General features: G+C 45.1%; 1 protein-coding gene across 3 annotated transcripts in view; it reads left to right on the top strand.

Annotated features, from left to right (window-relative positions):
• Positions 1-4291, top strand: part of PTPN3 (protein tyrosine phosphatase non-receptor type 3) — a 113874-nt gene extending 109583 nt beyond the window's left edge. For all 3 annotated transcript variants that reach the window (XM_043453154.1, XM_043453155.1, XM_043453156.1), the window contains one exon: positions 680-4291. In XM_043453154.1, coding sequence (XP_043309089.1) covers positions 680-757 — 78 coding nt within the window. In that variant the 3' untranslated portion in view covers positions 758-4291. The remainder of the gene's footprint in view (positions 1-679) is intronic.
• The last annotated feature ends 8839 nt before the right edge of the window (positions 4292-13130 follow it).

Below are 13130 nucleotides of genomic sequence, written 5' to 3'. Positions count from 1 at the left end.
AAAAAAAAAAGTTGTTAATTTAAGACTGTTCTCTGCCCAGTTTTGTGGTATGGAGGACCTCATTGTTAGTTAAAAAAAATGTTTCAATGTGTCTTCTGGACACATTTTCCTAGCTGGTGCAGCTCAGTCTGAGGCTTTCCTTCACCCTGAACACATCCCTCAAATAAGTCTCAGGTGTTTGTTAATAAAAAGAACCATATCCTGCAGAGCGACTTCCAGTGACTATCATTTCAAAAAGACAAAATCCAGACTCCTGACCCCAGGGCGGGGGTCCCCCACAACGAGGTCCCAGCCCACCTGTGCAGCCTCCCTCTGGTCCCCCCACACCCAGGTGTTCCAGGCCGGGACGGTGATCCCTGACCCTGCTCCTTTGAGTAGGCATCTGCTGGAAGGGCCAGCCTGCAGCGTCCTTTGTGTCTCCCGGACTTCCCCAGACTGCTGGTCCCCCCTCGGCCGAGGTGCCCAGCTTTCCCTGGGAGCTACCCCAGCCCTTGTCTCACAGAACAATGAACTCACAGCTGTGTCCACTCCACTCTGGGCCCCTGGATGTAACCCAGGGCCGGGCCCAACTGGAGCTGGAGCTTAGGGTGTTTATGAATGAGGTGAAAGAATAACTGTCTGGGGTGAGAGGCTGTGTCTGTGGAGCTGCTGGCTTGACGGGCTTTCCTTTCCTCCCCAGAGCCAGTACAAGTTTGTGTGTGAAGCAATTCTTCGCGTTTATGAAGAAGGCTTAGTCCAGATGCTGGATCCCAGTTAAGACTGCTGTGAAGACGTTCATTCCCCTTTCCCCGGGGCATCCTCCTCTCTGGAAGCGGCAAGAGGAACCTGTAGGCTGTGGGAAAGGAGTGAGCACATTTGACCCAGGCACTTTAAATTTCTATTACAAAAAAAAAAAAGGTATCGTGTACATAAGAACTGTGTAGATAACGCATGCGGTTATAGCATCATGCAGCCCGCGCCGCCTCTGGAGAGAACCAAGCAGAAGGGGAGCTCAGTTTGGGGCCTGTCCTAATGCCTTCCTCCCTCTCCATCTCCATATTCCTGTAAACCATCCTTGGGTAGTTAAGAGAGGACACCAGCCATGCTGTGGACCTCCCAGAAGCGAGATGGTGTGGCCGTTCAGAGTTACTTGGATGCGTTGTGTGTCTGTGGGTCTAGGACTAAGAGCTGAGCTTTCCGTGGGTCTGGGCGGAGCTGAAACAGTGTTCCCAGCCTCGGTGATGCTCGGGGGACCCCATGGATGTGCTGAGTGGCAGGGGATGGGGTCTCAGGCAGAGGACAAGCTGTGCCTCTGTGCCCTTGTGCCCTCCCTTCCTTTGTCCAATCTCCCTGCCGCGTCTGCCGTTTGGCGTTTCTGAGAATCGTGTCCACGTGCCCTGCCTCCTCCCTGCATTAGTGACCCTCCTCAGGTTCCCACCAGTGCCTGAACCGGACGAGCAGTGCAGGTTTCAGGTGAGTTCTCAGCCGAGACTCTGAGAGTGAGGACTCCCGGTGTCGCCCCGCGTGTGAGCTTTCGGAGCAGGTGCCTCTTGTGTCTGCCTCCCTCCTGCTGCACGCCCCGCGCCCAGGACTGGAATCATCCACTACTGAATCTAATACATGGATTGCTGCTACTTCGAGCTATTACACTTGAACCATTATGATTTTCCTGAGGGGAGATGGGATGTCATCTAAACATTCAGAATCTTTGGCCCTTCCGAGGAAAGATCTAGACATTGAACCACGGGAAACCCAGCTTCGAGAGGGTTGCCTGTGGATGTGTATCTGTGTGTTGTGTTGTGTGTGTGCGCCCACGGGTGAGTGTCTGTCAGGATTCCTAACTTGATTCAAATTACAGTTGAGTTTATATAAAGAATGAGTCTCTGTATAGAAGAACAAATGTGTGCATTCACTCTTAGTTACAATGGTCTCCATTTCATTTCAAAGGAGAGGATCAGACTATCTGAATACAAACACAATTTGATGTTAATTTATTCTGAGTACACCAAGATTTTGATTGTCCTAAAGAATTCTGCCTTTGTTAATACTGTGTTAATTTTTTTTTTAATTTGTGACAGGATTGTAGCAAATTATTATTTAAGGAAAATAAATTACGTGAAAATTTGAATGTGGTATTTTGAAATAGTGGTTTTATGTACCCAGAAAAAGCAGCTAACTAAGTATCCAATTTCTTGACGGGATTTATAGAAAAAGGATGGTTCCATGTTACAGTACACTGATATGAGGCCGTTTTGATGTTTAGCAAACTCCAGACCAATTGAGCAAAAACGTTTCCTGGTCACAAGATGGATAAAGACCTTTATGTAGGGGCCAGGTTTCTAAAGTTCTTTGTCTCCAGACCTAGCATATTTCCTGCATTCTTTCCATCTTTTCCCCACTGACATTTTACTGTTAAATGACAGGGGTTGGGGGAGCTGTTGTACAGTATCATAACCCACGCTGGGCAACAGGAGATGACAAAGCCCCAACCTTGTCAGCATGATACCAAGCTAGCTGAGTATAGCGGCAAAGGCTTGGAGCTAAGGGCTGGGGGATTTAGTTTCTGATTCCTCTCAATAGCTAGCCCTGGGCCTAGTCACCTGAAAGCGTTATCTCCATTTTCTCATCTGTAAAATAGGCGAACTAAATAATACTGAGGACTCTAGGTCAAATATGAGGGTTGAATGAGATCACGCTATTGAAGTTTTCATCAGCTGGAATCTGACACTGCTCTGGATGCATTACTTGGAAAAATTAATTTTTTAGTGACTAGCCCCTAAACCCATGAAACAGAAGTAGAATCACTGAGGTTTTTGTAAGAGGAAATCGCTTTTATTCTCAAGAGAACCAAGGGCACAAAGGAATATCATGCAAGTACTTCTATTCAATCTGGACTCAGAAAATTCCATCAGCCAGCCACCAAAAAAGAGAGACGGCTGAAGTAAATTGAAATGCCATCAGGATACTGAACAAATCATTGCCATTTGATAAAAGAGGCATCACCACCCTGTGTATAAAAAGCTTGTGAAGTCTAAATGAGTTTGGAGATTTGTGTTTTGTTTTTTTTTTAAAGAAATGCATTTTTTAATATGGTTGCAGAAATGCTGCCATTATTTTACATCGATTACCCAAAAGTTTACCAAAGATTGCCACCAGCCTTTTTCCGCCACTGTGCAGGCCAGTAGTTCAGACTCAGCAGATGTTACCCGGAACAAAATCCATGCAATCCTGGGGAAGAACAAGACAAGAGAATTATCAAAAGGAGTAAAACGTGCAAGTAGATACTATAGATGCTACTGATCATCAAATTGGGGAGTTCAGGATTTCTGCTTCACCACCTTATATACTTATGCAATTGGACCTAAGAAGCCCTTATTAGCTGTAAGTGAAGAACTTCATCAAAATCAGGATAGATAGTTTGCCTGGGAAATTGTGGTATGCATGGAGAAGACATTTACATCCTGCATTCTGGCGCTCTCAGAAGATCTGATTAGACATCAGTGTGCAGACATAAGATGAGAGGTCTCTCTTGGTGTCACTCCTTAGAACCTGCACTTGATGTTGTTTGACTTTCCAGAAGAAAAGATTCAACTCAGTTCAGTTGGGGCAGGAGGGTTAGAGAAGAAACTTGGGCTGGTCTTCAGTTCCTACCACAGTAATTTCATTTTTCACTTTGCTTTGAGACAAGCACAGAGGCTGTTGCTGCAGTTGCTGGTTGACGTTTTTTTGTTTCTCACAGAAGTTATCTTAGAACCAGAGGCATCGAAGAGGCAGCGTCAATGGGGAGAGGCAGTTAGAGGCAGGATGTGGGTCCAGACTAGACTTAGACAAGATACGTCACCCTTGGCCCTCACTTTCCTCATCAGTGAAAGGGAGGTTGGGCTCGACTAGATGAGCCCTCTGGTTCTTTTCACCGTCTACCATTCTGGGAGTCTGTGTTCCAGAGAATCGAGATTAATCCTAAGCCCAAGCCTCCAGTAAGCTACTAGAGAGAGATGTATCATGTTTATAGAATTTGTCTCCAAAAGCTGGTCCCTCAGTTCTTGGCAAAGACTCTGACCTTAGTCTGAGGAACCAAGCAGGGGTGGGGGGTCTGATGGTCGGGCTGTCCAGCATCTCTTATAACTCACGTTCCACCTGGAACAACCAAGGGATTTGTGTTAAGTCTTGTCGTTTTGAAAAGTATCTTAATTGATCAGCGATATTTTGTCTGTAAATTTGGAATGTTTTTCATTCTGGCCTGTTCTTACAGTGACTCTGCTGAAATACAATTTGATCAATATAAAAACCTTCAAGCTATGCAACACTGTTATTGTGTGTTGATACTTTTATTCTGATGTCTTGATTTTCTGGACTTGTTTTCTCATTTTGTTTGCTTTTTTTTTTTTTTTTTTTTTTTTTTTTTAGTAAATGTTAACCCTCTGGGAGGAGAGTGCTCTGGGCCCATCTCTACCTTCCCTCTGGTCAGAAGCCTTGACCTGTGTGGCAGGTTCTAGATTAGAATCAAGTTCAGCTGTCATGACAACAGTAGTTTACACAAAGGAGGAATCTCTTTACCCACTACTGTGCAGGACTTCCAAGTGGGTCCAGGGTCCCTAGGGTCCCAGGTTCCTTCTGACTTGTTGCTCAGCCCTCCCCAGTATGCAGCCATCTACACTGAGGTCCATGATGCGGCTCCAGCCACGGTCACATTCCCACGGACGAATGGAGGAGAGGGGAGGAGAAAAGCAAGACTTGTTCCTTAGGGTGTGTCGTTTGGATGTTGTACATTTCACTGATCTGAACGTCCAGGGAAATACCTACCGCACAGAAGTCTGGGAAAGGTAGTTTTTTATTCCCAGGTGCTATGTGCCTAATTGAAATTCAGGAGTTCTATTTCTGAGGAACAAGGAAAGGATGGGCTTGAGGGACAATTAGTAGTCTCTGCCATAGCTCAGCCCTTTGGTCTCACCTTTCTTAGCTCATGTGGAGCCCATGCCTCGTCTCCCCTAAGGTGAATAACCTAAACCCCTTCCAGATATGGCATGGACCTAAAATGAAAATCATTTGAATGATTTGTGGTCTTCTCCATCAGCTCTGGGTGACTTCTTATGGTCTAATGACCTATAAACTCAAGTTATCTTCTCCCAATGCATCCCATAAACAGGAGTGAAGTAGAAACAGCAAACAGCCATTGAAAACTGAATGAACAGGAAACACTTCTGTGGGTGGTTATCCACTCCCACTGCAGGAATAGTGAAGATGCTTCTGGCAGGCCAGCAAGTCCTTTGGATAGCCACCTGCCATCGCAGTCCCACTCTCCAGGAGGGCCTCCTTGCCCATTGACCTTCGTAGCCATATCCAAGGTGGGAATGTAGAGCTTTTGTAGCCCTGCTTACTCCTGGGGCAGTTTGGAGATGACCAAGGATTATAGTTTCTCTGCCAGTAGAATTCCACCAAGTACCCACAGCCAAAGGTCATGTCTAGCCCAGTGTTCTGTCTTCTTCCTGTGCCTCATCTCAACTTAAAGACAGCGACCTTAGGGCCTCCTGACCAAGAAATTTGAGGGAGGAAGGCAAAACCTTCAGTCTGATCTTTGGAGCTGCTGGTTTGTGTTTTCTGGCAAAGAAGTCTTGACAGTGGCTTGCTGCCGCCAGTCTTGTCTCCTGCCCAGGTTGCCACTTCAAGGCCACTGTTTTTAATAGCTGCAGTTTGGCAAAAGGCAGTTGGCATTTTCTGTGCTTCAAGACTCTAATCAGTTTTGAGCACAGGCTCCAGCCAGTGCCTCCCTTAGTAAAGCAGGATTGTCTTCCATGTCTGCTGCCGTCCTGCTGGCTCTAGCCCTTGTTCATCCCAATTTTATATGACTTTATGAAAAGCAACAAGGAACAGCTTTCACCCTTTGGCATGCTCCCACCATTTCCTCTATGGCCATATCCTCAGTCAGCATGTGGTCCATCCAATTTCATCAAATGTTTAACCATTATATAAAAGATAGTATCTATTCTTGCCATCCACTGCCTCCTAATTCTGCTAAGCTAGTGCTATGTTTTGATGATATTTGCAGCATCCTATCCAAAGTAGCAAAGTTGGAGCAAAGTGGAAGTTTATTTCTTACATAAACATAGGAGTCCAGAGCTGGTACAGTGGCTCCATGGTCATTGGAACCTATGCTCCTCCAATCCTCAACATACACCTCCACCTCATAATCCAAAACGGCTGATCTAGCTCCAGCCATCACATCCATATTCCAGCCAGAAGAGGAAAATAGGGGGAAAAGAATGCCCTTTCCCTTTAAAGATAACTCCTGAAAGTTCCATAGGCTACTCAGAATAACACACAGTTGGCCAGAACTTCATCATGTGGGTACACTTAGCTGCAAAGGGGTTAAGACATGTAGTCTTTACTGTGGATGGCACTCAGTCTGGCTAAAATTCAGGAGTTTTATTATTGAAGAAGGTGAAATGATTATTAGGGAAAAAAATATCAGCCTCTCCTGCAGGTTCCTTGACGTCAGATCTAGTGAAGGGCTGGCTTATGGGGAGCTAATAGTCCTAAGACCCAGCATACAGCAACAAATGCAATTATGTCATTTAAGCAAAACTGACCCACCATCTTGAAGAACAGTACTGACAGCTCCTAACATGATCAGCACCCATACATTACACACATGAATCATTTTGCTAAGAAGAGACTGATAACAAACTTAACCTCTTTTCTAGAAACCCCAGATCGCCACCCATTCCCAAACCGCAAATTATACAGGTCATTCTTCTTCTATGGCCACCCTGTATCCTTTGCTGGTTAGTCCCAAAGCCTCTGGATTCCTCTCGTGGTTAAGAAAGGCCCCAGAATTCCTCCTTAGGCTGCCCCAGGGCTTCCAACATCATTGTCCAAAACAGGAAGAGCCAGAGAAGAAGACCTGTTGGGATGAGGTGGCAGAGATCCGGGAAGGAGGGATGGTGGCAATGAAGGCAGTTAGGTGGTCGTAGTTTAGACATATTTAAGAGGAAGGAGTATGGCTTAATAACAGGTGTACCAAGGGAGGAGTCAAGGAGGGGGCCAGTTTCAAAACTGGGCAACTGGGTGGGTATGGATGCTGCAAACAAGAACTAGGTGTGGAGAGGATAACAGATTGTTCTTTGGGTCTGAGATCTAACATTAGGGACACGTGTAACCAATCTGAGTCTCTCACAGCTATGTCTGAACATGGAAGTTTATTCTTAAAATTGATGTAGACATTTCTGGGTCTTGAGCACTCTATAAACAGCCACAGTAAATGTCTTATGTGCCATTCTTATTTGAATTTTAATCCATTCAAATGATTTCTGTAATAAAATCCAATTATTAAAATAGCCCATTTTGGGGTGAATGTGCAGTTGTCTTTGCCTCCTTGGACTGAGATAACAAAATACCACTGACCAGGAGGCTTAAACAGCGGACATTTATTTCTCATGGCTCTGGATCCTGAGAAGTCCAAGATCAAGGTGCCAGCAGAGTCATTAATTGCTAAGAGTTCTCTTCCTGGCTTGCAGACCAGGACCACCGCCTTCCTGCGGTGTCCTCATGTGATGGAGAGCGAGCCCTCATGCCCCTTCTTTTTATAAGGGCACTATTCCCATCACAGGGGCCCCTCATGACCTCATCTCAGCCTAAATATCTTCTGAAGGCCCCATCTGCGAATACCATCACCTGGGGGTTAAGCTTCAGCATAGGAATTTGGAGGAGGACATAAGTCAGTCCGTTGCAGCGAATTCTTATTTGATCATGTAATCAGAGGTTCAAGTTCTCTCTGAATTTCTTTCACCACCCCTCCTCTGTCTGCCTGAACACTCAGAGCCCTCACTCCCCTCTAGAGCCCCACAGACAAAACAGATCGAGGGCACAGCACAGTGGGGCTAAGAGAGGTCCCCGACCTCGGTCTGGATGTCAGCCTCTGCAGGGCGGTGTTCTCGGCACAGGTGTTATGCACGATTTTCTTTAGTGGTGGTCACCGTTACCCTGACCCCCTCCAGCCCAACGGAACAGACCTTTCTCCTTCCTGGAAGGGTGGGATAATGGAGTGGGGCAGGAGGTGAGGATACCCTCGTTTAACTCCCATCAGTGGTACCCACCCCAGTGCATTTCCAGATTCATACATCCCATCCCTCAGCCAGGTGGCTCCTGGGTAACCACATTTTTGGCATTTCTGTTCCTCCATCAATGACGATATGAATTACGTCCCCAGAGTTGTACCCAATGGCAGTGCCTATCATGCTTTCTCACATCGACCAGGGGAACCATTGGGTCATCTGTCCTGCCCTGGAGCTCCACAAAAAACCCTTCAGTGCTTGATGGATTCCTGGGCTAGACTGAAATACCCTGCCCCACCCAGAACTCCATCCACTTCTCACTTGTATTTTGGGAAATGAGTCTACCATTTTTGTTGTCTTTCAGAACTGCTCACTGACCACTTGGTGACAAGCCTGAGATTCTGATTGAACATTTTCTGAAAATAAGCCTCATGCCTCAGAGGCTTTAACTTGCAACTCATTATTTAATGCCAAACAGACACTTAAGAATACAGGGAGGAAATATCTCTCCGCTGGCCTTTTCCTGCTACACACACTCACGCAGGAAGGGTGGTGAGTGGTAGTCTAAATAAAGTGGTGTGGCCCGTGTCAACGCGAAGATCAGACCTCAAAATTGGTCCCTGCGGATGCCGCTGCCACTGCCCCTAAGTACGGAACATGGCAGGAACTACTGACACCACTGAAGCCCACCCCGCTGTGGACACTGGGTAGAGCTGACCCTGCAGCTGCCCCCCTCACAAAATGGACCCTCACTGTCCCTGCAGCCTGTCGTCTCTGAGTCCTGGGGCAGGCGCTTCTCACTGGCAGTCTAGCTCATGAGCCCAGGCCTAGCTGCAAGGGAGGCTGGAAAGCAAACGTGTGGCATTTTCGGGGTGTGTAATGGGAGATATGGGAGGTGATATCTGCCTCCTATGGTAGAAGGGTTTCCAAATTTAGAATCTGGGTGACCAAAGCTAGATGCCCACTGTAATCCACTCCTTTTGCCACCTAATACCCAAACTCCGAAAACATAACTGCACCTGCCTGACATGAAACAACCATCCCTTATATAACTGAAAACCTGCTAACCCCTCCCACAAAGATGTCAAGCAGAACAGACATCAAGTACAACAACAGCGATTCCTTTTCTCCTGGGTCATGATCTATCTCAATTTCCTATACACTGTGGTCTAAATTGTATATGACAGCCATCAGCATATCCTATAAAAGAGTATAAGAAAAAGAAGAAAAATTAGATTAAATATTTTAAAATATAAACAACACATCCGGGGGAGGGGGGAAATACAACAGAACTACCTGGTGACTCATTGGAAAAGATCCTGATGCTGGGAAAGATTAAGGGCAGGAGGAAAAGGGGGGTGACAGAGGATGAGATGGTTGGATGGCATCACCAACTCAATGGACATGAGTTTGAGCAAACTCTGGGAGAGGGTGAAGGACAGGAAAGCCTGGCATGCTGCAGTCCATGGGGTCGCAAAGAGTCAGACATGACTCTGCAACTGAACAACAACAACATCTTGGTGTGAAGATAGCCGCCTGGACTCTATCCAGAGTATGAGGTCAGAGTGACCTTCAAGGCTCCGGCCAGGAACTTAGCTCTTAGATTTCACTGACATCAGGTACACACTTTTGGTTGCGGTGAGAGACCTACCTGGCAGAGGCAGAGGTGTGTAAATGAGAACAGGCTTGATAGTAATCAAGACCAGTAAGTCAAGTTTCTGAACAAAAGTTATGCATGCTGTTTATAAACCAACCATAAAAACTCAGAAAACTGAAACAAAAACAACTTGGAAATACCTAGAAAAATACGTTCTAAAAACATTTTTAAAAGTTATGGTCCTTCAGCAGTCCTTCGTTTCTTGTATTATTTCCAGATAGTCCTCAACAACAAAAATCTTGTAAGAATTCTATTTTTGCCTGTGTAGGCATTGTCCAAAAGCTCGGGAAGAGTTGATCTCTTCCCCAAAGCTGCCACCATGTCCAAACTCCTGTATTTCTATTTTTCACTATGTAAGTAAATTGGTGAGCCTTCCCCCACAGATCCTTTTATCATCTTCTTTCTGCCTGCAGAAAAACTCTCCTCTCTCTCTTCTTCATAAAATCAAGAACTAAAAAAAGTTCATAACAGGATGCTCCATAAAGGGTGAAAAGTGGAAACCACTCAAATGTCCATCAGCTGTTGGATAGATAAACAATTTGTGGCGAGACCACCACAATTTGTGGTCTCGCCATATAATGGATATTATTTGGCCGTAAAAAAGAAAGAAGCTCTGATACATGCTACAACGTGGATGAACCTTGAAAACATGCTCAGTGAATGAAGCCAGTCATAAAAGGTCACATACTGCAGACTTCCCTTGTGGTCCAGCAGTTAAGACTCTGTGCTCCCAATGTAGGGGGCCAGTGTTCAGTAGCTACTCAATAGCTACGCATGCCATAGCGAAGATCCCGTGCTCGATTACAAAGATCCCGTGTGCTGCAACTAAGACTCGGTGCAGCCAAACAAATAATTCATTTTTTAAAGTCACATACTGTATGATTGTATTTATGTATGTTATTCAGGAAAAGCAAATACATAGAGACAGAAAGTAAATCAGAAGTTGCCAGGGGCTGGGAGGAGGTGGAAGGGGCAGTGACTGCTAATGAGTATAGAGTTTCTTTGGGTAGATGATGAAAATGTCCTGAAATTAGAGAGTGGTGATGGGGCTTCCTAGGTGGCACTAGTGGTAAAAGAATCTGCCTGCCAATGCAAGGAGATGCAGGAGACACAGGTTTGATCCCTAAGTAAGGAAGATCCCCTGGAGGAGGGCATAGCAACCCACTCCAGTATTCTTGCCTGAAAAATCCCCGTGGACTGAGGAGCCCGGCGATCTACAGTCCATGAGGTTGCAAAGAGTCAAACACGACAGAAGCACAATGGTTGTACAATGTTGTGAATAAATGAAAAAATGTGGAATTGTACACTTTGAAATGGTGAATTTTATCTTTTGTGAATTTAGTCCCATTTCTTTAACTGTTGAAAAAGAAACCAACTAAACTAAAAAACAGTGTCACAGCTCCCAGGCAGGAGAGCCTAAGCTGTTCTGAGGAGTAGGTGGTTGCAGATGTCAAAACCATAAAACCATCTGCAGACCCACCAACCCAGTAACTTCACTTCTGGGAATCTGACCTAAAGGAATAATTTAAGGGTCTTGTCTTATGCTATCAAGACAGTTTTAAAATAGGTTCTTGCATTGAGATATTTTTATAATAGTGAAAATTTGGAAGCACTCTCAATACGCATCAGTCTGAATCTGTTTCAATAGAGTTTGGTGCATCTTTATTACGGGATACTGAGCATCTCTGAAAGTCACAGTAGATGGTGCACACAGAAAGAATCCAGGACGTTTTGTTAAGTGACTCAGGATACAGAAGAGTATTACTCTGTGGTTTTAACTTTAGATACAGTCAGTATAGTGTGGGAGCCAAGAATATAGATTTGAGAGCAAAACCACCTAGATTCAAATCCCAACGCCTCACCATTTGCCAGTTTTAAGTCCTTGAGTTAGATAGCTAACCACTCTGAGCCTGTGTTCTCTGTTTTCTAAGCTTCAGTTTTCTCACCCATTATACTGGAAGTAATAATACCTATGTCAAAGGGTTGTGGTGAAGAGTGAGTTATTATGCAGAAAATTAAACCATTTGTGACACATAATGAATAGATAGATGATAGGTAGATGACAGATCAAAGAGATAGATAAAAGATCAAAGAGATAGATCAAAGAGATAAAAATAGATCAAAGATAAATAGATACACAGATGATAGTCAAAAGTGATGGAGGAAGCGGGGAATCCCAATGTGCTAAGAGTGACTGTCTCTAGGGATAGGGTAGTAGGTGAATCTCTTTTTCTTTTTGCTTATTGGTATAGCCTAAGTCTCCGTAATGAACATGAAAGTGAAAGTCGCTCAGTTGTATTCATCTCTTTGCCACCAAATGGACTATACAGTCCATGGAATTTCCCAGGCCAGAATACTGGAGTGGGTAGCTGTTCCCTTCGCCAGGGGATCTTCCTGACCCTAGGATCGAACCCAGGTCTCCCACATTGCAGGCGGATTCTTTACCAGCTGAGCCACCAGGGAAGCCCTGTAATGAACATGCATTACTCTAAAAATTACTGTAGAATTTTTTTTTAAAGGCTGGAATATTGCTACTGGTGCACATATACTGAAGAAGTAAAAAAACATTAAACTTGGCAGTGAAATTAGATGTAAGAATCAGACTTTTATTCCTCTTTGTGTCAGACAGGATTCTTCTGGTTGCAAGTGGCAGGAACCCAATTCAAATTAGCTTAAACCAAAAAGGAGTACTCCCAGGCAGGACACTAGGGCAGTATCAGTATGGAAGGAAGACTTCAGGAAGCAGGACAGCTAGTGGAAGGATTGGATTTTCTTGAATCCTTTTGCTTCGGCTTCTCTTGGCCTTCATTATCTTGATGCCTTCAAATGGCTTGGAGGATGCAGAGCCTCAGAGTTCCAAAGCCAGAAGGGAAAGACAGGGTTCTCTCTATGCCCATTCAGCACTGCTCAGGGGGGCATTCTGATTGGTTCAAGTCAGGTTAAGAGTTCATTTCTTGGACCAAGTTCTGTGACCCTGGGGTTGGTCAGGAAGTCACAGCCCCACCCCTATAGAACTCAGCTGGATTCAGGAGTGGGAGATTGAAGCAGCTCTTCAGAAAAGGAAGGAGTCATTCTGAGTAAGCATGAATAACTAACGATTTGGCCACGCCCTGGCCAATTTGAACCGTCACTGGTCAAAGCACTTGACATGCTGGCCTCATTGCATAAAAGCCTGGAGAGTGCTCAGAGGCCTCCTCTGAAGTCACAAAAGTCACAAACTCCTGCCTCATCTTATTCCAGTTAAAGCTGTATTATCTCAGCGACTTCCCTGGCAGTCCAGTGTTTGAGACTCGCCGTTTCACTGCCCAGGGCCATCGTTCCATCCCTGGTGGGGGCAACTAGATCCCACAAGACGGCAAAAAAAAAAAAAAAAAAGATTTAATTTAAAAATGAAAAGAAAACTGTATTACCTCAAGGACCTATCTTCAAGAAAGATCTTTCAA

Source organism: Cervus canadensis, chromosome 30 (assembly GCF_019320065.1).
Source record: "Cervus canadensis isolate Bull #8, Minnesota chromosome 30, ASM1932006v1, whole genome shotgun sequence".
In the NCBI taxonomy this organism is placed as follows: domain Eukaryota; kingdom Metazoa; phylum Chordata; class Mammalia; order Artiodactyla; family Cervidae; genus Cervus; species Cervus canadensis.
This window is presented reverse-complemented; position numbering and strand designations above follow the sequence as displayed.